We start from the raw sequence: 26,310 nt of genomic DNA, 5'->3' as shown, positions 1-26,310 counted from the left end.
GAAGAATCAGCATGTAGGGTGGCTGCTTCCTGAGGCTCTTTCGAGGCCTTTGCTACACTGCACTAATACGTCATCCAGTTAGTTCCATCTCTTTTCTCTCCCCTGAAGGCACTTTTCTTCTCGACTGCAGTTCTCAGCTCTTTTCTTTGACCCGTTCTCACCTTTGAGGCTCTGCCTCTGGCACCTGGCCTCTCAGGGAGTTCCCCATCTCTGAGCTGTATAGCAAGGCCTTTCGCTAAGAGGCAGGAATAAGTCAGACTCAGCAGACTTTCCTGTGGGGAAACTGGACCCAGTACCCTTGATTTCAGATCTTGGTCTCTGGGTCATTCTCTCTTGTGATGTTACAAAAGTCTTGGTCTAAGACAAAGGCCAACCCGAGACTTGAGCCCATTTTGGTCACTTAATACCCTCGCCGCAAGGGTTCAGTGAAAAAGGATGATATAGAAGTCAAGGAGTCTTTGATGTGGTAGGTTTTGTTTTTGTTTTGTTTTTCCAGCTTTAAAAGCTACCTAGAAGTTTGGGGAAAAGCTGAGGTGTTACCATCACCTCGCCTTACATAGGAAGCAGGCGTGTAACTCACAGTTCAGTGGCTTTTGAGACTGACATTGTGCAGACTGGGGATCTTGGGGTGTGTGTGTGTGTGTGTGTGTGTGTGTGTGTGTGTGTGTTGGTAATATCTTGTAGACTATTCAAATTGTGTCATCTGGCCTGAACGGACTCAGTGAGAAATGCTTCATGAAATGTAAATCTATGGGTAGACCCCATAACAGAAAAGAGGAAGAGGGAGTAATCGCTTATACCTCCAGAGAGCAGGATGAAATTCAGACGTGGACTCTTTGCCCCCACAGGAGTTTAGGGAGTGCTGCTGGGATTGTGAGCTCTTTTTGCTCTATAGCCATTTATTCTGGTGATTCTGTCTCTTTAGGAGACTTGGTTGTCAGGTTGTTACTGTTTAATAGCTTTCTTATAAGATACTGGCACCTTTAAAGGCCCAATAGTGAGGCTGACAGCTATGACTTGTTTATAGAAATAAAGGCCTTGTTACAAAATAAGGTATAATGCAAACGTGAGGGCTATCTATCCATATGTATCCGTGCTTTTTCTATTTGGCCAAAGTTTGTTGCTGTCGTTGGGTGTGTAGGATTTCTGTCTGTCTGTCTGATGGAAATATTCAGAAGGCCAACCCTGAGAATTGGGGGTGGGATGGGGAGAGAGACGATGAGAGGGGAATAAGGCAGGGACTCCATTACACAAAAGATAAGCCTGTTGGGGAGACCCCGGTCCATGAGAAATGAGTGGCCCATTCTGTCACGATCCACGGTGCTAAGAGACCTGCTGAGTTACCCCCAGGACGACCTAGTCATCCTGACGGCAGACAGACGCACTGTTGCTTCTAAGGCAGCCACGGTTCCAGCCTTGTCTGTCTGCACCGTTAAAGCCCTGCAGCACGGAGTTTGTTTTGGGAGTTTCTGGTGGGGACGTAAGAAAACTAAAAGTTACACGCAACACGAAACAGCATCATCGTGTGTGAGCTCTGCCAATTTAAATATGTGCAGATCGCCACTAGTGTTAGGGCTCCTCGGGATTGTAGCTGTCAGTCCAGTTTGGAGTAGAAACGAACGTTTCCACTCGCAAGTTTAGCCACTGAGGAGACTGACTGTAAATTCAGTGGTCGGTGACCTGAGTTTAAGGAATCCAGTTTTACCTGGTCACTGTGACTTAACATCATCTTGAAAGTTCAAAAGTTAGTTCCCAAGGGGAATTTGCTGTCCAGGAGCACAATGTGAGGAAGGAGTGTGAGTGTGTGCGTGTGTGTGTGTGTGCACATTTTCTCCCCTGTGCCCTGCCCAAGTCCCTTAGTTAGACTTGGTACTGGAACCAGCAGGCAGGAATCACAGTGGACACTAAATCCCCATTGCCAGGAAAGGGGTTTGGTCTCCTGAAGTTGAGAGGAAGTTTCCCATAAACCTCCCCTAAAGAGAATTTGTCTCTTGGCAGGTTTTTCCTTTTTATTTAGATATGGATTCAGGAATAATGGTTTAGTTACTTGGTTTTAAAGTTGCTCATAGAACTAGAGTTTGTCACCTTGAAGGGGAAGTTAAGAAACATTGCCTTTGTGAAATCCTTCCAAAAAGATTCTGCCACCATCAGATGAGATGGGTTTGTGTTTGTTTCTCACGGGTGAGCATCATACTTGCCTCTGACCTTTGAACTGGCTCCTTGGGATCCCACTCATTTCAGTCCTTGAACTTGAAATGGGCTTTGATAAGCCCATTACGACATGGTGCCATGGGGGGGGACTCCCTTTAATCTTTCTGTCTTTGATTTCTTAGACTGGGATTCAAAGGCTCTCCTGCCTATTGGATAAAGCAAAGTGAGTTTGTCAAGGACAGTTGGGTTTGGATTGGGCGAGGGAAGGAGTCTAAGTGAATAATGAAAGAATTTAGTGATGGTTGCTCAAATAAAAACCCTACTACAAAAACAAAACCCAAACAAAAGAACTGTAAGGGATATATCATAATGGGCTCACTCCATATTGAATGTGTATGACTTACTGGCAGTTCTTTAGGGTTGTAGCATTATCATGGGCAAGAAAGGAGCATAATTAACACACATGGAAGGTCTCAGCTACCAAGATGAGGGGGAATGTTACGTGTTTGGCTGTTTTTTATCCCAAACTCCCTGTTCCTACCCAGCAGACCATTTTCCCAGCCCTCCAACAAACTCTGTCCACATCATTGATTCATTATAACTTGGAAAGACTGATAGCAATGTAGAGTTGCTGGCTGTCAGTAGGCACACACAGCAGAAGGTAGAAGTACCAAGAATGAAAACGTCGTGTCAGTCACCAGCCTGGGCTGGGAGAATCCCTGGGGGCTCTTCTGGGTCCCTGAAATCACACTGTGTGAAGACAGAAGGAGGCCACAAATGTAGCCAAAGGACTTTTTAACTGAAAATCAGAAAGTAATGTTCTGTAATTGTATGGATGGATGGATCCTAAGGTTGGCAGATGTAGTACCACAGACTCAGAACCAGGATGTACTTCAGATGTGCCAGGACCACCCCACGGCCACCGTCTGCCGCTGCCCCTCCGCCACCCCACCTGGGCTGGGGCTGCTCGCACTTCTAAGTTCCTGGTAAGCCATAGTGACAGATATGGCATTTCAGCTCTTACCCTAATTAATGGTGCCAGTGACAGCTTTCTTTTTTGTTCACTAATTCAAGAAAGTAATACAATTATTTCCCAGATAACGGATATACTATTTGTAAAATGATTATTAAGTGGCTGAGTTTTCTTCTGTTCTATCTCCTTCAAAATTTTGTGTAATATGGTTCTATGTATTAATCAACAGGTCAGGTACTGTCTGATGAGGGGTGACAGTGGCCAAGGGAATAGGGAATGGACTCTCTGTCCTGCAGAAGAGATTGTGACCTCTAATAAGAATCTCTTTACCATGGTGCTCTCCAGATGGCCTCTTAAGGAGAGTGAGTGCTTTGAGAGAACACTGGCCGAGGAGCTGCATGACTAATCCGGTTCAGATGCACACCCTGCAGAGGAGCGAAGAGCCAGTCACAACTTGTGTCGGCAAAGAATAATTCTAACACTCACATTTTTTTGGTTTTGTTTTTTTTTGCGGTACGTGGGCCTCTCACTGTTGTGGCCTCTCCCGTTGCGGAGCACAGGATCCGGACACGCAGGCTCAGCGGCCATGGCTCACGGGCCCAGCCGCTCCGCGGCATGTGGGATCTTCCCGGACCGGGGCACGAACCCGTGTCCCCTGCATCGGCAGGCGGACTCTCAACCACTGCGCTGCCAGGGAAGCCCTAACACTCACATTTTAATAAAGCATGATACGGCTTATCCAGATCCAAATTGGGGGTTCAGCAGTGACCCATAGATGGGAAAGTCCCACTTACAGCCTCTGCTTGATCCCTGCTGGTGGCCACCACTGATACTGAGCTCTGGTGGCTGCCGGATACATCGAGGCCAGACCCATTGGTGGCAAGCAGAGGGGCTAGAAGGATTCAGTTCAGGGGCAAAGGCAGGGCTGCAGCAGGGAGAGGCGTGTGGTGTGGCGGGCTCAGAATTCAAGCAACCTGTTTCCAGCCCCTGTTCAGAATCAGTACATCCAAGAGTAGATGGTGTTTTTCTCTACTTATGTACTTGTCTCCCAGTTCATCCAGCACAAGAGCAACCCCTTTTTCACGAAAGTTGACTGTTTGGTTTTTTTACATCTTTATTGGAGTATAATTGCTTTACAATGGTGTGTTAGTTTCTGCTTTATAACAAAGTGAATCAGTTATACATATACATATGTTCCCATATCTCTTCCCTCTTGCGTCTCCCTCCCTCCCACCCTCCCTATCCCACCCCTCTAGGTGGTCACAAAGCACCGAACTGATCTCCCTGTTCTATGCGGCTGCTTCCCACTAGCTATCTACCTTACGTTTGGTAGTGTATATATGTCCATGCCTCTCTCTCGCTTTGTCACAGCTTACCCTTCCCCCTCCCCATATCCTCAAGTCCATTCTCTAGTAGGTCTGTGTCTTTACTCCTGTCTTACCCCTAGGTTCTTCATGACATTTTTTTTTCTTAAATTCCATATATATGTGTTAGCATACGGTATTTGTCTTTCTCTTTCTGACTTACTTCACTCTGTATGACAGACTCTAGGTCTATCCACCTCATTACAAATAGCTCAATTTCGTTTCTTTTTATGGCTGAGTAATATTCCATTGTATATATGTGCCACATCTTCTTTATTCATTCATCCGATGATGGACACTTAGGTTGCTTCCATCTCCGGGCTATTGTAAATAGAGCTGCAATGAACATTTTGGTACATGACTCTTTTTGAATTATGGTTTTCTCAGGGTTTTTGAAACCAATTTTAATACCTACTTAAGATCAAGGGCCATGGGGCTGGATCTGCCTGGGGTTCAAATCTCGGCTCTACCTCTTACTAGCTTTGTGACCTTGGGCCATTAGTTACCCTTTCAGTTCTTAAGTTCCTTCATCTGTCAAATAGGATAATAATAGTACCTATCTCATAGGGTTGTTATGAGGATTACTTGAACTCAATGAAGTGCTTAGGACAGGCACTGGCACAAAATAATCACTCTCTCTATATAAACAATATATCTTGGTTTGAGAGTGTGATTTTTTCACTTGACAGAAACTAAATTTAACAATTCTTTGCACTGGTTGTTTAAGAGATTATAAGCCTTTGTATCTTCAATAGCCCAGATGTGCTTAAAGCTATGATCACATAAGACATTTTTGAAAGACACGGGCAGGATTTGAAATTCTCTGGATGAAGTTGCATGCCAGCATTCTCTAAATTTCTATTTTCTGGGTGTAAAGAATATAACATCTGCAAACAACAGCTGGACAAATATTGGAAGATATAATTCCAACTTCTTGCCATGTTGGCAAAAGCTGTTGGGAGGGAGAGAAACCATCCGCCTTGTATCAGTACCTTTTTGTAGCCGGAAGAAGAGAAGTTGGATGAGTCATTTTGTCAAGGCAAGGTTTCAGAAGAGCAGACCTAAGGAAACATTGCCAGGGGCATCCTGGCAGCTATCAAAGCGCACACAGCCGTTTACTAAGAAGGCCTGGGTTATCGGGGCAGGTTGATACATTTTATGTTGTTTATCTAGAGAAGCTTAGCTGAGTTCCAAACACCTATTTGCATCCTTGCCCTATGTTTCGATAATTCAGCTTCAGGCAAAGTGCTGGCTGGCAGTCAGTCTGCCAGGAAAAGGGAAACAGCAGGAAGGACAGTCTGAAAAGGAAGCAGGGGGTACTTCCCTGGTGGCGCAGTGGATAAGAATCCGCCTGCCAATGCAGGGGACACGGGTTCAAGCCCTGGTCCGGGAAGATCCCACATGCCACAGAGCAGCTAAGCCCGCGGGCTACAACTACTGAGCCTGCACTCTAGAGCCCGCGAGCCACAACTACTGAGCGCACATGCTACAACTACTGAAGCCCACATGCCTAGAGCCCATACTCTGCAACAAGAGAAGCCACCACAATGAGAAGCCCACGCACCGCAACAAAGAGTAACCCCTGCTCGCCACAACTAGAGAAAGCCTGTGCACAGCAACAAAGACCCAACACAGAAAAAAATAAATAAATTTATTTAAAGAAAGATTATGAAAAGGAAGCAGGGAACCAGAGCTTCTGTTAAAAAGTGGGCTGGTGTTGGCAGCACCAGATATTTTAATGGGCTTCAGACAGGAAGGTAGACCACCAGCTGTTTGTCCAGCTTTTCTACCTGCACGTAATAGAGCCAGTCTCTCCAAGTGATGACTCTTGCTCTTTGGGGACAGAGGTGAGACCAGGGCAAACCAGGCAAGAGGAAACAGTTGGCAAAATAGCTACTGGGAACACACAAAGCAAATGAGACACAGAAGCAAGAAGAGGCCTCAAGTCAGCAGTCAGCACCTGGGCCCACCCTCGTGGCTCCTGAACTTTGCGGCAGGGACCCTAGACTTCTGATCCTGTGTTTCCCATCTGTGAAATGAAGGGGTTGGAGATTATATGTCAGGTCCCCCCAGCGCTAACCTTCTTTGTTACTAAATGTTAGCTCTAAAACGCTGGCTATGAATCAATCCAACAGAGTAGAAGACAGAAGTCAGGGTGTAACGAGTCCACATTTGCCGCCTCTTGGTACACACTCATGCCGTCAGCTGGGTGCTCCCCTGGGTGGAGGCTGTGGAACATTCCTGCCTTCACCCCTTGTGGACTATAGGAGACAGTACGAATGCCCACTCTGAAAGGATTTCACTCCTGGCCTGGAATCTGGCCCTTTTGAGGCTCTATGGGACTCCTTCTGACTTTATTGCTGCTTTGGGGAAAAAAAAAAATTAAGTAAATTCTTCAATGCGTCTCCTTCCTTTATGATCCTCTATAAAAACAAGCAAACCAACCAGCTCCTTTCATCAGAGTTCGGCTGGCTTCTCTCCTGCGTCTGATCTGGGGGTGTGGTGTGGAATTTGTTTGGGTCGTGCTCGACTAATATCCCTTTGAGTCATTTCTTCTGACTCCCTGTTACAAGATGCTCTAGAGTGCTCCTAGTAGGAACTGTGTACTTTCTGGGGGTGGGGTTAGCTGTGGGAGTGACAGCCTGGGGGATAGCGTGAATCTATCACATCTGAGCAGATCAAACCACCACGTAGATCTTCTTGTCTTATAACCAGAAGCACGAGGACACTGTGTGACATTAGTCAAGTTTTCTAGCTTCTAAGTAGTTCATGGGGACAACAACCACGGTTTGAAACCACTGATTTAGTTCTATAAAACTAAGCCATCTGATCAGAACTAATGAAATGTTAATTTGACCCAGGGAACTCAGGAGGCCAAGAGAGCTGAAGCCGTTATCTGCCTTGGTTGTGTGTTCTGATGTGAAGCCAGCCCTGTGGAACAGGGCCAGAACCCAGTTATTCCTGATTCCCAGCAGCTCATATAATTTATTATGCTAAGAAATAGAGCCTCCTGCTTCTAGCAAGTTGGTTTCTGTTGTTTGGCTACCAGAATTTCATAGGATAGTTTATTTGGGGTAACAGGATATCAGATTAACCATCTAGGCCTCAGTTGTGTAGTGACGCTCAATACTTTTTCTTCCTTAGCATAATACTATAATATCAACTATGTTATCATATTGCATAGAAAGCTGAAGAATTCTGAAGCCGTATTCACCTTCTGCGTACCTCCCCCCATCACTCTGGAAGAGTCCTGAGATTTGAGGAGGTTAAAGAGAATTTTCACCAGGAATTGTCATTGCATCAGTTTTGTAATGAGACATTGTCCAGTTTTGATGGCTTTATTAAAATGATAGGCTTTGGAAACCTGCTTGGTATATGAACTAAGTGAGTTTGGTTTAGAAAAGTCTGTATCTTATCTACAGCTTCTCTGTATGGTTTGTCTTCATATAGAAGCTCTGGTTTCTCCATTCAAAAGGCATAAACCATGGACCCACCACCACCACCACCAAGAGCCCCCTTCCCTTCCCTCTCCAGTCTTGAGTTCTGCTCTTGCAAGTCTGCTGGTGCTGGTGTTGTCAACCAGGGAAGACCACAGCTTTCTTTTTTTTTTTTTTGTGGTACGCGGGCCTCTCACTGTTGTGGCCTCTCCCGTTGCAGAGCACAGGCTCCGGACGCGCAGGCTCAGCGGCCATGGCTCACGGGCCCAGCCGCTCTGCGGCATGTGGGATCCTCCCGGACCGGGGCACGAACCCGTGCCCCCTGCATCGGCAGGCGGACTCTCAACCACTGCGCCACCAGGGAAGCCCGACCACAGCTTTCTTGAGGGCTTCCTTCACTCTCTAGGCTGGCTGATGTACTGGGAGAAGCCAGGGGCCCAGGGTCCTGTGAGGACTACACACAGAGGGTTTCCCAAGGGTTTGGTCATAACTTGTCTCAGTTGGCTTAGAAACCCTAGCTAGATGATTTCTGGGTGTTTAGGTTTAAATGGGAATTACATAGGATTCCCAGCATGTACATAGATGGGGCCCTAGCTAGGCTGACCAAGAGACTGGCAGCCCTGAGTATGACTCTTAGTTGATTTTGGTTGTTGCTATGAACTAGCTTTAGACAAGGAGGATGCTTCCAGTGGCAATCAGAATATGGTCTTCCGTTATGATGCCATTATACAGAACCAGAAGCCAAAATCTCTAAGCATATATGTTATAGTTCCTTTAAACTGACATATAACTTTTGGGTTAATGTTTGAAAGTAAAACAGTCCACCTCGTTTTCTCCTACCCAGCTGCTGTCAACAGTAGCTCAGGCCAGAATTGTGAGACTCACATGTCAAGAATGGGTGAAACTCCTTTGTCATCCTTAATTGTTTATTCATTTTTCTCTCCCAAAATGAGAAAAGTTACCTATGTCCAGCTGCTTCGTGCAATGGTAGCAATCTGACAAGTTGAATTATTCTATTCATACACACACACACACACACACACACACACACTGTTATCTATGCTTTCAGTGGATGTTCCCATACATACACACAGATAAACACACACACACACACACCTTAATAGATTTTGGACAGCTGAATCCAGTAGTCTACAAGAGGTTCCTGCTACCTCATTCTCATTACAAGCATTATTGGGGATTTTGTTTGTTTTGGGGGGGGGGTGTATGTGTGTGTGTGAGTTCAAAGTACTATCATGTATGTGCTATCATTTAAAAGACAACCAGCACAGCCTGACCTTGTGTTTGGAACTTTACATACATCACTTCTCCATATCATCTCAACATCCCTGCGAGATTGATTGAGTTGTTATGTCCATTTACAAATGTGGAATCACAGGTCCTGAAACTCTCATGAGAACTCAGTTACTACGTATCTGAGCTGGAATTTGGACCCAGGCCTCTCTGACTCTAGATCCTGACTTCTTAACCGTGAGACAGTCCAACCACAAGACCTCAGTTTTATTATCATCCCCATTTTACAGATGAGAAAACTGAGGTGAAGTGACTTGGCTAGAGTGCCTACATTATTGTTTATTTGGCTTTGAATTCAGTCATCTTTTATACCAATAAAGTTCTGACAGGCAAGTTAAATATCTTCAAGTAATGTGGAGAGTGGAATCGGTCCACCTGACCAACACATGGATCATTCAGGAAGTTGACTTTATTTAACACCATAAAGGGAAACATAGCTTCTCTCAAAAATAGTAACCAAAATAATTTCCTTGGGAAGTGTTGTTGATAGAGGCTTATTAATAATAATAATACACAACAAGTATAAAATGCATATTATGTGCCAGAGACTAGTGTACATGTATTAATTCATTTAATCTTTCCAACAGCCCTATGATAAGGGTTCTGTTTTTCCCTGTTTTACACATTAGGAAAAAGGCACCAAGAGGTTAAATAACTTGGCCAGGATTACACTTGGTTAGTAAGTGGTAGAGCTGAGGGCTGGCCCAGAGTCCATGGCCTTCCCCACGCTACAGGACTGCCATTTGAGTCTCAGTTTTACATTCATTGCGTTTCTTTGGTTTATCAATGAAGTTGCCCTTTATCTTCCCTCGAGTACTTTGCTAACAATGAGAGCAGACTGTCTAGGCAAGCGGGGGTGCCTCGGTTATCACACTTCTGGTTCCAACATCTGGATTTCCCACAGAACCGTCAAATGGAAGACACTTTAGTATACTTTGAAAAATAAAAAATAAGTCTCATTAAAGTGGTTAAATATAGTGATATTTAAGGCTCATTTCTAGAACAATAGCTGAGAAAATAAATATAGAACTAGACTTCGATGCCTTTTTCAAAAATCCTTAGCCGTTATTAAATAGGTTTTGGAAAATCTCTTTATCTGATGCATAGTCATTGATCTGATTCTGTCGTTCACCCATCTCTTAAATTGGTGACCAGAACATGGTCCTCAGGTGCACCTACCTTGGCCCTGGGCCTGCTGCATCTCTGCAGTCTGCCTTCCTCAGGAACCAGTGTCTTTATAACCATTCAACAAGAAAGTACTGTCAATTAGCTATGGGAGAGACCTGGGCTCAATTTCTGCTTTCAGCTCCTACTTCCTCAAGCACATAAGAATCTGAAAAGAACAGTAAAATTAAACTGCTGCAAGAAGTTCCTGACTCAGATGAAATCTATGAGTTCCTTTTTGAAATCAGAATAATTTTTTTCTGTTGCTCTGCTTTGGTAAGATCCCACCTCTTCTGATAAGTGCCTTAGCACCTTTAGAACTGAAATTTTAATTCCTTTTTCTCAGCAACTAAGACTTACAGCTTACTTCTGCTAGGGAGTTGGGAATCACAAAACTTCTACCTCAACCTGAAGCTGTTTGCTAAACAAGTTGGCGTATCTTTCAGAACAAGGCATTACTTTTTAAAAAATACATTTAAGTAGAAAACACATTTTGAAACATATACATCTCTCATGGAGTTATTTTACTTTATAAATGAGACATGGAGGAGGGACTCATTCCATTCTCAAGAGAAGCTTTTTCTGTGTGTTCACAAGGGATAGAACAGTGTGGGAGAAATGGCTGGGGCTTTGGATGCATTTGGCCTGGCTTTGAATCTTGACCCCACTATTACCATTACTTAGGGCTCTGAGCCTCCACTTCCCCATCTGTAAAATGGGAATTATAATGCTATGGTTATCTGTGAACAGAGAGGCCAGTTATAATTAACTAGAGTAGAAATGATGGCAGCAACTTGATAATAAGATGTTTGTACACTCTGCTCTTTCTAGCCCATAATTTAGAAAGAGAGCAAATGGTAACTAATAGGTAATAACAATAACGAGCCCATTAAGAGGCCAAGAAAAGATTAGTGGTAGTTATGGAGTGCAGGAGGAAGAGCTGGAGCCTTAAAATTAGATGACTTTTAATCTTGATTTTACTACTTATTAGCTGAGTCGCCCTGGGCAAGTTATTTCATTTCCCTGAGTTTTGATTCCCTGTTTTGTAGAATGGGGACTAGAGTATTAGCCTTTTTATACCCCAGAATTGTCGTGAGCCTCAGTTGAAGGAACGAAGTGTGCTTTGTAAACCAGAAGGTGTGACCTGGCTGCCAGAGGCCTTGGGGATGAGTCCTTATGGGAGGACACTGAAAGCCTGCCCTTGGGTCCCAGCCAGGTCCAACTACCTGTGTTTATAAGCATGTGTTTTGGATGCATCTAAGATGACACACCATGTTTCTGCAGAGCATGTTTCTGCAAAGCAAGAAATGAGATACTTTTTCTGGGAGGAGTGTTTTCATAGTTGCTTTAAAGGGTCCGAGGTAGGCCTGGTGAGGAAATTTCAGTTATATTTGCGACTGGAGAAAGGTGAAAGTCGAGGCAGGAATTTTTATTGGGAGCAGTGAGAGGACTAATACAGTAATAAAGGAAAAGGCCACAAGAAGTAAAGGGAAAGAGTTTGGGGTTTAGAGCAGGATTTCCACTTACCGTTATTAAACCTAATAATTCAAGGTTTTGCATTTGGGGAAGAATAATCAGCCATTGTGCTTCGGTGGAAAACATCCAAGCGTTGACTTTTCAGAGAGTCTGGGGCTCCTCTGACCTGGCTTTGACTGGCGTCTAGAAGGAGAAATCACTATCTTTTCCATGTGTGCAAAAGGTCAGGCGTCTAAATGGATATCTCTTCTTTAAAAAATCTCTGTGATGATAAATGTGTGCGTGGGATCTGGTGAAGCCGGGACTTCCTTTGGAATTCTCATTTCTCACTTCTCTCCTTGGCCCAAAGATAGATACTGGCCACATTTGAGTATGGAAACTTTTCAGCCTTGCCGTGTTCTCCTCCCTCTTGAGAGTCATGTTCTGTTTGAAAAGAGCTGAAAAAAAATGAAGGCTGTTTTTTCACTTGGGATAAGAAAATCCTTCTCAAAGCAGTAAGGGCTCTGTGAGAGTAACAGGATCCATATGCTATAGCTGGCTGCTAATACACAGCATATGGGCCAGTGAACTTTCCAGGCAGAAATATGCCTGTAATTCTCTAAAGAATGCCCCAGTAAACTCCAGAAAGGACCATCACTTAGGTGACAGATGGCATCGGCGCAGCTTCTGGGCTTCACAGGCCTGTTGTTGCATGGAACGTGAGCCACAGGCAGGGGTTGCAAAGGTCCTGGTTGGCCTCAAGATGGATGGCCCTGGCCTGTAGCCCCCTCTATAAGGCCCCGCACTCCCCCAAATACTGCGGGCTTGCTCTGTTCTCTTAGGGGACGTGCATCTGAAGGTAGTGCCTCAGCTTGGCAGGATTATCTGTTAAACTGAGTGGAAACATTGTATCCCCTACTCGTAGAGACAGCCTTACGTAATGGAAAGAACACTTACCTGGGAACCAGGTGGCCTGGGCTCTGGGGCCACCCTGGTCCTCATTAGATGTGACCTTAGGGAAGTCACTTTACCTCTCTTTTCTGACCTGGAAAATCAGGAGGCGGGACATAGTGATGGTTCGGACCCCTTTGGCTCCCTCAGGTTAGAACTCAGTGGCCCTGATTCCATCCAGAAGAGAGTGATGGGAGAAACCTGCCACCGCCGGGCACTCCTGCCCCCCGGGTGCCGTGGCCCCGGCATTGTATTCCACTGCAGCTCTGTGCACTATGGGTGAAATTCAGGAAAGGTAGGGGAAGACATTTCACGGTTCTCAGGAAGAATTCCATTCTCGGGCCCCAATGAGTCATCAGCAGCAAACTGACTGAGGGAGAGACAGGCTGCCCTTCAGTTACTATACTATTTCTTTTGAACCAGCATTTGGAAGTCTCTGGACTCCCACTTCGTATTCTCACAGTGGATCCCTCAGGATCCTCTCCCAGCCTGTTCCCGATTCCTCACCATTACCCTGACTCCTCCCCTGTTCCGATCCTGTCCCACCGAACCATCCCTTTCTCTGCAGCCTCTGCTGGGTTTTTCCATGGGCTGCTTTGTCTGTAGGACAGTTAGGAAGGCTGCGCCCCTGAGAGCTGAGTTGCCCCCATGCTCCCCCTTCCCCGCCCAAGCAGGCCCTTTGATCCCTCTGTTCCACTGAGCACAACCATGGTTGCTTCTTCATCAAATGAGCGCAGACTGAGACCCACAGCAGCTCTGCAAGGCTATCACCATGGCAACGAGCATTCCCTCAGTTCTACTGTGAAGAGAAAATGGCTGTTAGAAGGAATGGCTAGCTGAGTCTCTATTACTCGGTCTATTTTGTTCAGGCCCCTCCTTTGTACCGGCTTTGAGAAGCTACACGCATTGAACCAAAGGTCCCTTAGCTTTTAGCCTGCAGATTTACTTCACCTAAGAGGAGGAAAGGCAGAAGGCAGTTGAATCCCAATGAATGACAGCATTTTTCCTACCCTAAAAGTATATTTACATGAAGAACAGTTATCTGCTCTAAGCAGATCAGCGAGGAACTCCATGAATACAGGAATCTGTGAGATCTGGTGCAATGTATTTTGTCTTATGGGTGGAGTGGAGCATATAGATATTCCAATATTGCAGTGCAGTGGCCAAGAGATTCAGGGGACCGTAGGGCACAGACTCCAGCATTTCAGAAGAGTTGACTGACGACTTGGGGTGACGATGTTTGATTGCTCTCTCCTCTTATGCAAAGAGGTGTATTGGTCCTATAGTCGTGAGGTAAGGTGAGCGTTTGTTTGGCATCCCCTGCTTCAAAATCAGCTTGGATCTTCACCTTGAATCCTTCCCCGTCGTGGTTAAGCTCCGTGGCGTGGGGAGGTGGCAGGAAACCCTGTGCAGGGCTGTGGAGCGGCAGGCTTCCCTCTTAACACAGCTGTGGGGATGCTGCAGGTTGATGGAAATGGCTGGGCTGCTGTTGCCGTGAATCCCAGACGTGCTGCTCTTTGGAGCAGGACTCTGAGCCTTCTCAAAGGGTCAGAAACCTTTAGCGCAGAGGTCACCCCCAGATCTTCCAAGGGACCCTGCACTGTCTGATAGAGGATATTCCCATTCCACAGGGAATGGCCTGGACCCTGTCCACTCCTGGCCTCGGCATGAGGAACTCTGGTAACAAGTTCTCAAAACCCAGACAACCTCTCTTCACTCTTTCTTGATGTGAGCAGGGAGACTGTTTTTGAATCAGAGCTCTGGTTTCTGTCTCAGAAATCCAAACGCGTGTCTAAAGTGGACATTGTCTTTTCCAGTTTCTCTGCAGGTGGATATTGTCCCCAGCCAAGGGGAAATCAGCGTCGGAGAGTCCAAATTCTTCCTATGCCAAGGCAAGTGCCCGTGTCACACCGCATTTCAGGAAACCCACCCCTCAGAGCAGAGCCAGCGGCTGTGTCTACCCAGCGATCGCAGTACGCCTGGAATCTTGGGTCCTGTGGCAGGCTCTCAGGGTGACCAGAGAGCCAGGGAAGTGCTCCTTCCTTCCCTTACCAAGGCTGACCCAGGACAGAGAAATGTGCTGTGTGGACTTCTGCTTCGTGATGGAGGAGGTCTAGGGATTTTCTTAGGGAAGTCAGCACAGCCCCCAGACCCCCTGCGCTGTGTACGTCCAGAGTCCCATGAATGACACTGGAGAGCAGGGCTGGTGCAGAAAGAATGCTTCCGTGGGTCAGTGTACGGATTATTACAATCCCTCAGAGCAGGAAAATCCAAGAAGGCCTAAAGAGTGCCTGAAAGAAAACTGAGTACCAGTACCTCTCTTTGCTGTGAGGACAGGTGCCCTGGGTTTCCCAGCTCGCTAGTGAATTCCAATATTCTGTCCCATTGCCCCAACCAGAGCTTAGAATTTGTTGGACCTGGTGTCCTTGTCTTTTGTTTAGAAAATATGCCTCCCTTTCCACAGCTCAGCTAATTATCAGTAAATGTCCTGTGGAGGAAAGGCTTCCTATGAGGCTTTGGAGTCTCTGTATGTGACATGCCTGGGATTTGGAACATGAAAGGACCAGGAAAGAGCTGAGCTAGGTGTAAACTGGCATTGAGCAAGTCGCTTTCGGCGGGGAGGGGCCTTGAAATGCTGTCATGATTGGCCCCAGATGAGGCGACTGGTGGCCGCTGGATGTGTTCCTTCCAGCTTTGCCTTCATTACAGCAATTGAAATGATCTGGACGTGCGGCCGTGGAGCCCAGAGCGCATCTTGCAAATAGCGATATTTATTGAAAACATGATGGGCCCTGAAAGGAAGGCTGCTTCATTTCCACACTAAGCATCTTTGCAGGGCGGGGGGTGTGGGCTGGGGAAGGGTGCTGTGCAGAGAGGCAGGACAAAGCCATGTCTGGGGATCCCAGAGCCCTTGTTCCAGCTCAGCGTCTGGACAGCTCAGCAGCTGTATCCCAAGGTGCCTGGGGAAAGGACGCAGAGGCAATGCTGGCTACCTTCTTTGCAGCATTTAGGCAGATGCATTTGCCTCTCTGAGACGGGAGTGCTGAAATGACAGTCATGCCAGTTTGTGCAGACAGATGCTGGAATGAAAGTGGTTGGAGTCTACACTCCAAAACTAGCCAGCGTCTCATCTTGCACTTAAGAGACCGTAATCTAAGCCCTGGAAAATAAGCTGATGAGTTGGCTCAGACCAGCTAGCCTTGAGCTCAGATCCCAGCTATACAACTCCCTTTGCCCCCCATTCTGTGAGGTTATAAGCTCCTAGCTTAGTGCCTGGCACACAGTGGGTCCCCAATAAATATCTCTTCTCTTCCCTCACTAGGGATGGGACCACTATGAGAAATACCAGCACCAGTGTTTGTTGAGTTCTTTCCAAATACTGTTACAGACGTAACAATTAAACGCAGAAACCACCAACATCAACGGTCATTCCCGCCCCCCCTTGTCATCAAGCCTGATGAGCTCTTGCTTAGTAGCTCTTACTGAGTACCCACTGTCACCCTGGAGAGGTCGTTGTCTTTTCAGCATCAGCGTTTTGAAAATAATCTCTTCCTCTTTAGTGGCAGGAGATGCCAAAGACAAAGACGTCTCCTGGTTCTCCCCCAACGGAGAAAAGCTCACCCCGAACCAGCAGCGGATCTCGGTGGTGTGGAACGATGACTCTTCTTCCACCCTCACCATCTACAATGCCAACATCGATGATGCCGGCATTTACAAGTGCGTGGTCACTGCAGAGGATGGTACCGAGTCAGAGGCCACGGTTAATGTGAAGATCTTCCGTAAGATCCTCCCCCTTCTCCTTCTTCTGTGTTCCCTGTTCCCTCCTTTGTCTGGGAAGGCACATGGGTAGCAAAGAGAGTGGAATGGAGTAGAGGACCCACTGAGGGCTTGACAGGGCCCCTTTCCTCCTTTTCCCTAAGTCTTTTCTGCATCAAGCTAAGAGCTGCAGTACGTTTTTAAATGATCCTCGGCCAGCTCCGAACTCGCAACTGTGTTCATGCTGGTCACAGCTACCTCCCACTGGCCTCCATTCTCTAAACTGAAATTACACCATTCCCAGAGGACTAGGGTGGGTTCCCCTCTCCCTTCCCCAAGGGCTGACTGACTGTTGTACACTTCAGCTTATCCCCTCTTATTTCACTTTTTCCTGCTGGTAATGGAGTGCAAAGGCTCGGTGGGGTGTGTGGGGTTATTATCTGAACACTCTGTGCCACTCAGAGCGGGTAGTTCCCACTGGCACCTCATTACCTTGTTATCATGCATCTGTCCTGTTGGCCAGGGTAATGATGGGTGACAGCCAATGGAACAGTACTGATTGTCACAGTATTTATTGCCATAAGCCTGCTTTTCTTCTGTTTCGTTCTTCAAAATTCTTTCTGCTGTAGACAGGCTGGGGATGGGATGCCAGACAGAGTGAGAGACCGAGGAAGGACTGGTGGCCCCTCCTATTAGTTGTAGAATAAATGTCCTACCAGTTCATTTTACCTGTGCACTGTGTTTCATTGGCTCCATCGCACATGGTGAAGACCCTTGGTAAAGACAATCCTTCCCCTCTGTAGACCCTTTTCTGCACAACATGTGATAAATTTAGCACTTTGAATAGACACTATTTGCCGAACACGGGTGAGATATTCCCCTTCTTGTGCCAGATGCTCTGCCTGCATCTTTGGCCAAGCGATGGGTCGGACCCCCTTTGGTACCACTGTATATATGGACTCGAATCCAAGCAGTATGGTGCCAGTGAAAAGGGATCTTTGTGGGAGAACCAGCCGTTTTCCCTCACTCTCCTTTTGTTCCTTTTCCAGAGAAGCTCATGTTCAAGAACGCGCCAACCCCGCAGGAGTTCAGGGAGGGGGAAGATGCCGTGATTGTGTGCGATGTGGTCAGCTCCCTCCCCCCAACCATCATCTGGAAACACAAAGGCCGAGATGTCATCCTGAAAAAAGATGGTGAGACCTGGCAGCTGCCCTCTCCCCTGGGCCACTGAACCAGCTTCTGAGGTGTTCTAGCCCAAACTCAGATTCCAGTGTCCCCAAACCCCATGTCGTTTCCAGATCAAAGGTTGCATGTCTATAGCTTGTATGTTCAAGCACTTGACTTTCTCTCCAAGGAAAAAGACAGATTTCCAATAGACTTTTGCCCTTGGCTCTATGTTGGAGCCAGGGCCACATTTTCTTATTGCAGCTTAGAGCCTCTCCCCACTCCCAGGTCCCGGCCCCCATAAGCCTGAAAGCAGGCAGAAGGAAAGGCTCAGCCACCTGCCTGTAGGTACCAGTCCTCTGACTGATCCTTGGATGAACCTGCACCTTGTCTCTTCTAGTCCGATTCATAGTCCTGACCAACAACTACCTCCAGATCCGGGGCATCAAGAAAACCGATGAGGGCACCTACCGCTGTGAAGGCAGGATCCTGGCACGTGGGGAGATCAACTTCAAGGACATTCAGGTCATTGTGAATGGTGAGGAGATCTGTTCTGCTTTCTCCACGGGTACAACCTTGTCTCATCCGTGGCAACTGGGTCCACCCCTTCCCACAGCCCACCCCTAACCTCTGCCTTGTCTTGTTTGTTTGTTTGTTTTTAAACACACTTGTCTTTGGGTCTCCCTCAACTGTGGGGACTTTTAGTGCGGTTCTGGAATGTCCTTCATTATCTTATAACACTAGAAACTTGCCCCATGCTTACTAGTAAATTCTTATTCATCCTTCACTGTCCTTGAGGTTACTGTAACTGTTAAGTTAGTCCCCTGGTTCAGTCTTCAAAGAAAATATTATAATAAATTCAGGCCTCAGAACAGTCAGAATCCTAGTCCGTGGGCTTATTAATCTTAATTTGCAGTGTCAAACAAACACACCCATGGAATCGATCTGACATTTACAAGATGTTTACAGGAAATGTCAGTACTAAGAAAATAAGTAAATCATGGTTAAATTGCTTTGGATATGGATATATATTTTTTGCCAAACTCTCCCCCTCTTGTTCCTTTGGTAAAAAATCGTTTGTGCACAGGGTTGTTTGTGACAGTCCCAGAGAAATGTCGCTCTTTGGTGAGCTGGTGCATTTCAAATTGGTATTAACCATTTAATCACTAGAAGCAGCAGTTTTTAATTTTTTCCAACATCAAGAGCCCCCCCCCCTTTTATTTTTTTTTGCGGTACGCAGGCCTCTCACTGCTGCGGCCTCTCCCGTTGCGGAGCACAGGCTTCAGACGCGCAGGCTCAGCGCCCATGGCTCACGGGCCCAGCCGCTTCGCGGCATGTGGGATCCTCCCGGACCAGGGCACGAACCCGTGTCCCCTGCATCGGCAGGCGGACTCTCAACCACTGTGCCACCAGGGAAGCCCAAGAGCCCCCTTTTGAAAGTCAAGTTCCATCAGTCATGGTAGTTGTAAGACTGGTATGCATTGATTAAGAAAATATATAATGATAAATAGCCACTGTAAATAGAATACCATTGTAAAATGAACAAAACATACTAATATAGCTTCTAAATCTATATTATTGAAAAGCAATATTATATATTGTTATATGTATAACAATACTATGTATTGTTGAAAAGTACTAATGTGCATTTGTGGATGAATTATTGATCCAGTTTACGGTAATTATTTAGTGCACACCTGAACTTAGATCCCTTACAGTAACTGTGCAGCTGCCCAGGACTCTTGACCGTCTGACCTGGGGTCTCCCGGAAGTGCCTCTTCTCCAGGCCAGCGGGTCCTTCCAAGTTTTCCCCGCCACCCCTGACAGTCCTTCTTTCCTTCAGTGCCGCCCACCGTCCAGGCCAGACAGAGCATAGTGAACGCCACCGCTAACCTCGGCCAGTCCGTCACCCTGGTGTGCGATGCCGAAGGCTTCCCAGAACCCACCATGAGCTGGACAAAGTAAGAAACTGGCTCGTGCTTTTTATCGCCAACTAGTGGAGAAGGAGACCTTGCAGGGCCTGTCCTGTGTTGGCGTTCCGAGGGAACAGGGGTGGGCGGCTGGGGAGCATCAGCTCTGGGTGCAGAATGGATTCTTTTCTGTCAGGTCCTCTTGCCTTGTGTGTGCATTGGATTCCTTCATTTTCAGTTTGTGGGGCAGAACCAGAGGTTCTCTTTGGAATTTCGGGGGGCGCAATTTGCAGCCCTTGGGCGGAACTGGAGGTTTGGATAGAGGAATCACGAGGAAGTACAACTTGGCGTCTTAACGTTCTGTGAAGATTCCGCCTTTCGCGTGGGCTCGGTCCGCGTTTTATGGAAACTAATTAAAAATTAACCTCTTAGCTCTGTAGTCAAAATCACGGTCCTTTACATTTCTGTGCCCTGCAGGGACGGGGAGCAGATAGAGAATGAGGAGGAGAAGTACCTCTTCAGCGACGACAGCTCTGAGCTGACCATCAGGAAGGTGGACAAGAACGACGAGGCCGAGTACGTCTGCATCGCCGAGAACAAGGCCGGCGAGCAAGATGCGTCCATCCACCTCAAGGTCTTCGGTAAGGACAGGGGGGTCAAGGTCACCCCTCTGCCACAGCTCCGCTTACCCCACACAGTCCATCAGCAAGACCCTGTCCACTCTGCCTGGGAACCTACCCCCCTTCTTGCCAGCTTCACCACCTCGGCCCTAGTCCAAGCCATGCATCGGTCCCCTTCAGCGCCTCCCAATCACAGTAGCTAGAATAACCTTAAGCGCCACCGCTCTGTTTCAGATCCTCCAGTGGCTTCCTATTGCAACCAGAATAAAATCCAGACGCCCTGCCATCAACAGAGGCCAGATCTGAGCTAGCCCCTGGCTCCCTTCCTGACCTCATCCTGCCTCTGCTGTGCTCTCCATTTAAAGCTCTCCAAGCCCGGAAGCCCTCTTCTTCTCCCTCAGACACACTAAGCTTGTTCTCTGTCTCAGGGCTGTTACACTAGATGCTTCTTCTGCTTGGAATATCATTGCCCCAGATCCCCTGTGAGCCGCCCTCGTGTCATCCCTAATCCAGATGTCATTGCATCACTCAGATCAGCTTCTCAGTGACTCCTTCCCTCCCTGCTCTGGCCAGTGCATCTCCCTTATCTTCACCCCACCCATCTCTTCTCCAGTGCCCTTCTCGGTACCTAAACTCATCTCATTTACATACTGGTTTGGGGAGTTATTTCTCCTGCCTCCACTCTTACACGTCACTTTATCTCCGGCATTCCAAACAGCGCCAGACTCCGGAATAGGCCCTTGCTAAATATAACTGACCAAGTGGCTGCCTCTGTCTCCATTTCTTCTTTCCCTGGCCTGTGTGAAGCAGGGTCATAAAAGTCATGAAAAGAACCTCCATAGCTCTACTCACTTCGTCTCTATAAACTCAGTTAACTTCCGTTCATTTAGAGTTGAAATGCACTTTGACCTGACTTTGACAAACAAATTTGTGGCAGAGAGATGTTTAACCTAGTGGCTCTCAGCTCTGTCTGCCCGTCTTTTTTAAAAACACAGATAAGCGAGTCCACCGTACGTGGTGGACTGCCAGAGTACAGACACCGCAGGGGCAGCCCTGGCGCATGCAGCTCCCTGGTGGTTCCAGCACCTGCGCTTTGGGAACCTGCCTGGGACCCACTTATTTAGCCTGATAAGGAGAACTCATTGGTGTTTGTAAACATAGACCTTTGAAAACCAAGCGTTTATGTGCAATTGGACCCGCTATCCCAGATGCATCCCGTTTACTCATTAATGACAATTAATTAATGGGCTTAGAAACAGGTTATCAGTTTGGTCTAAATTAACTGTACATACTTGAAAGTGAAGCTAAACTTCTTGGAAAATATTCTTGACAGTCTTTTCTCTGATTCTGGCTTATCTACCCCAGTCACTCTGATTTTAAGTTTTTCTAGATGAAAGACAGATGCATTTGTTGATGTATTCCTTAATTTTCACAAGTATTTACTAAGCGCCCTTGTTGCTGGGCGAGGGGCTACAGAGATGAGTAAGATATGGTCTTTTGACCCTGAGAAGCACAAAAAGGGACATAAACATATAAGCCTATAAGTTATAATAGATGGTGTCAGTTAACAACATTTGAGTACCAGCTGTGGGCCCAGCCATTGCCCAGGTTATGAAGATGAATGACATGCACTCTGTTCTCATCAGTGGGTTCACAGGCTAACGGAGATAATCAGTGCTGACATTTTTAATAACCCATTATAATGACTTCATAATAGCAATATGCACAGTGTTTTATAAGAAAAGATTTGATTTCTGGTCCTGTGTGACAGAAGTTAGAGAAGTGTTCGAAGATGATATGCTTTTCCCAAGTGGGAGTTTCCCAGATGCGGGAGAGGTGGACAAGCCTTTCAGGGCAGGCCACACAGGCATCGAGGCCGGAAGAGCCAATGTTGTGGTGAATGTGAACTTGTGAACGAGGACTGTGTCTGCTCCACTCACAGGCATACCCCCAGGGCCTAGAACATCACCTGGCATATAATAGACACCCGTGTTTGAATAAATGAGGGAATCACAATTAGTTTTATATAAATGAAGCATAACGTATGTGGCAGGGGGATGAACCTGGAAACATGTAATCACTTGTCTTTAGGAACTTCTTTTAGATATCAGCTCCATAAAGTAATAATAATAATACCCAACACAAAGTGAGCACGTATAATGTGCCTAGCACATTGTATGTAAAGTACTGTCCATAAGTGACCTCTTTTAACCTTGTCACAATCCTATGAAGTAGATTTAATTTTTATCCCCATAATGCAAGTGAGGAAATTGAGCACAGAGAGATTAGGTGTCCTACCCAAGGAGCCGGGACTCAAACCCAAGCTTTCACATCCATTCCCTGGGCTAGCAATGGTGGTCACTCCTCCATGAAACCCAGTTTAACACATAGTACGTCTGAATTCCATATGGAATGACTAGTGGATTCTGCCTTTACCTCCATGGGTTACGTGGTTTCTCTACGGAAGTACGCTCAGTTCTAACTTGGCTGGTCAAGAAGAGATCTTGGCTTCTGTTCCAGGCCTCTCTGGTGGCGATGGCTGCCCCAGGAAGGAGGACTGTGTAGTGTCAAGAGCCGTGTGGGGCTGTGCTAAGGTGAAGAGGGTGGGAGAGTCCAGGGAAGGAGGCAGGGAAACTAGGGTGCAGGAACTGTGGGACGTCAGGATTTGTATTTCCACCCTCCTCCCTTGCCACAGATTCCCTCCTGCATCACACACACACTCTCTCTCACACACACACACACATTCACATTCTCTCTCTCACACACACACTCACACACACACACTCTCTCACACACACACACTCAGACACTCCCTCTTTCACACACACACTCTCTCACATACACACTCATACACACGCACACACACACACTCCCTCTCTCACACACACATACTCTCTCTCACACACACAGTCTCTCACACACACTCACACGTACTCTCTCTTACACACACACAGTCTCTCGCACACACGCACACACACACACTCCCTCTCTCTCACACACACACACACTCTCTCACACACACACACTCTGTCTCTCATACACCCACACTCACACACACATTCTCATACACCATCATGCACACACACACACACTCTCTCTCTCACACACACACTCTCTCATACACACACACACTCTCACATACACACACTCTCTCACACACACACACTCTCTCTCTCATACACACACACTCTCTCTCTCTCTCTCTCACACACACACACACACACACACACTCCCTCTCTCTCTCTCTCTGTGTCTCTCATTCCACTACCACAGTTCTTTCCCAAGACTGGAGCTGGGAGAATGTTCATTAGGCAGCCCAGTAGAGCAAACATGTAGATGTGGGCCGACTCCTGCAGAGACAGGTAAAAGGATCATAGACGCCCCATCCTCCGGGCCCCATCCACCTCTAATCTGGGCCCCATCCTCCTCTGTAACATCCTGAGGAGAGTTCACATGGTCTCCTTGGAGCAACCTGGTACCCCATGTATACCCTCCTTTCTCTCTTCATTTCACATTCCTGACCTCCTTTCTCTCCTCCTCCTTCTTGCCTCCCCATGGATTTTGGAGATTGGTACTAAGGCCTGGGAGCCGGGTGGGGAAGGGCTAGCTAGTTGGGACTTCCTCTTTCTTCAGCCCCTTTTTCCCTCTCCTTGGCCTTCTGCCTTGCCATCGGGGACCAGCATTTGGGGAGAAATGGGGTAGAAGCAGCAGAGTTCAGAGGAGGAAAGAAGCCTGTAGCTTAGATAGTAAAGAAGTTCTCAGAACTCTGGCTTCAAGAAGGGATCGCAATTAGTGTGTAAGGGACATACCTAAATTAGGGACTATCGTTTATCCTAAGTCATACCATTTTTTCTTAAGAAAGGGATGTGTTCTAGCATGCACTGCCCTAGTTACCAGCCAGAAGCTCTTTTTACTAAGAGCATCCTCCCTTCCTTTAAACTTGGCAGTGAATTTCCATTGCTCCCCTCCCCTGGGCCCTTCTGAAGAAGTATTTTTGTCTCCACAGATTCTTATTATGCTCGTACGAATGCTCTTGAGGCCTCATGGTGCTGTGGTCTGAGGCAAGTTCACCAGTGGGCAGAAGATTTGCTTAGCTGACCCCTTAGGACCAAAGCAGCCCTTGTGAGTTACAGCAAAGGACAAACAGGCTCCTGAACGAAGGGGTACCCTGTCATGCCCAACACCTCAGTGCAGGGAAGCAGGGGCCCTGGAGCCCTCCTGGGCCTTGCAGGACCCTGGAATGGAGTTAGAGTAGACAAGTCTGGCCCTCAGTGGCCAGGTGCAGAGCCATGGATGTGCTGGATGGAGAGAGCAAGCATGCTTAGAAAACTCACAAAGACAGCTGTGCTCACAGGAGGGTCCGTGGGGAGAGGTGCAATGGAACATTCTAGGGCATTAAGTCCCATGGCGGCAGGTAGAGAACAAAACAGGGATCCAAAGTCACAAGGGCTGAGAATGGAGGTTCTTTAAGATGGTGCACATACCATCCACAGATAAAACCTGGAGAGATTCTTCTAGATGCTGGTGTTCAGAAGGAAGGATGCTTTCATTAGCAGGATGACCCCACATCTGTCCGTGTCTGCTCAGTGAGGCCCATCATCCCAGAGTAATTATTCAGAGCATGCCTTTAACTCTCCAGAATGCCCCAGTCTGGACAATAAATGGTGTTGCTATCCTATTTCCAAGGCAGCATTCTAAGCCTTCAGTTAGCTCCAACAATAGCATTGCTTCTGAAGTGCAGAAAGGAATAAGTTACCAGCGAGAAGCTTGCCTTCCTTCCAACAGCCTCTGTAGCCCATACAAAATTAGCCATTGTTGATCATGTTTTTAACAAGAGTATATTTTGCCTTGTTCAAAGACTTACACAGTGTAGCCTTTATAACCATCTGGGAAATGGAGTCACCAAGACCAGATATTATTAATAGATGTTAACTGGCCCTTGTCTGTCTTCTGCTAACCTTTTGCTGCCAGGACAAAGCACTGTGGAGTGGGACAAGGTCAGCAAACACTGTCTGGATCACAATGTCCATGTAGGTTCCAAGAGTCCAGAAAGTCAGCCTTCCTGTGGCTGCCTCCAGACCCCAGACCAACTGTCAGTTCAGTGAATTCAGTTGTTTGGCTGATTTTTTAACTTTTCAATCTGTGATTTTAACAGTAGAGAAATGCAACTTTTATTTTACCTCTCTAAAACCTTCTGTTCAACACACTTAACACTTACTCTGTCCAATATGAATTATAACCTCCTTGAAAGTTCTATTGATCAAGATAGACACAGAACCTTCCTGTGGGAAAACCTCACTCATGTGGGCTCCATCAGTTCAAATTTGTAATCATTTGACCACATTGGATTGAGATGTGCCTGAGTGCTAGCCACCAAAAAGGATTTGCTATTCTAGGTACCTCGTGTAAGTGGAATCTCATAGAGTCAGAAAGTACGTTGGTAGATGCCAGGGGCTGGGGGGTAGGGGGTAGGGAGGGAGAATAGGGAGTTAGTGTTTAATGACAGAGTTTCAGTTTAGAAAAGTGAAAAATCCGGGAGATGGATAACAGTGAGAGTTGTACAACAATGTGAATGTACTTAGTGCCACTGAACTGTACAGTTAAATATAGTTAAAATAGTATGCTTTATATTATGTGACTTTTACCACAATAAAATACATTTCAAAAAAAAAAGTGTTTGCGGAGATTTCCCTGGTGGTCCAGTGGTCAAGAATTCGCCTTCCGGTGCAGGGTACGCGGGTTCGATCCATGGTTGGGGAACTAAGATCCTACATGCCGTGGGGAAACTAAGCCTGCGCACCACAACTACTGAGCCCGCCAGCACTCTGGAGCCCGGGCACCACTAACTAGAGAAGCCCGCGCACCTCAGCGAAGACCCAGCACAGCCCCCAAAATTAATTAATTAATTAATTATTTTTTAAAAAAGGATTTGCTATCAGCAGGCCATTAGTACAGATTAACTGTAGGAGAATATTTGAACTAAATGAGTCATCTTATATAGAAGTAGATATTTGCTACAGAAAATGCACAGCTCCATCTTTGGTTTCTGTTTTA

General features: G+C 46.7%; 1 protein-coding gene across 15 annotated transcripts in view; it reads left to right on the top strand.

Annotated features, from left to right (window-relative positions):
• The window catches only part of NCAM1 (neural cell adhesion molecule 1), a 315,556-nt gene that overhangs the window by 236,266 nt on the left and 52,980 nt on the right, over positions 1 to 26,310 (top strand). For 14 of the 15 annotated variants that reach the window (XM_082659898.1, XM_082659905.1, XM_082659897.1 and 11 more), the window contains exons 2-7: positions 14,624 to 14,698; positions 16,367 to 16,585; positions 17,612 to 17,755; positions 18,127 to 18,264; positions 19,570 to 19,687; positions 20,114 to 20,277. The exons of the other annotated variant lie outside the window; for it this stretch is intronic. In XM_082659898.1, the coding sequence (XP_082516024.1) occupies positions 14,624 to 14,698; positions 16,367 to 16,585; positions 17,612 to 17,755; positions 18,127 to 18,264; positions 19,570 to 19,687; positions 20,114 to 20,277 (858 nt within the window). The remainder of the gene's footprint in view (positions 1 to 14,623; positions 14,699 to 16,366; positions 16,586 to 17,611; positions 17,756 to 18,126; positions 18,265 to 19,569; positions 19,688 to 20,113; positions 20,278 to 26,310) is intronic. 15 annotated transcript variants of the gene reach the window in all.

Source organism: Grampus griseus (assembly GCF_964374135.1).
Source record: "Grampus griseus genome assembly, chromosome: 8".
NCBI lineage: Eukaryota > Metazoa > Chordata > Mammalia > Artiodactyla > Delphinidae > Grampus > Grampus griseus.
This window is presented reverse-complemented; position numbering and strand designations above follow the sequence as displayed.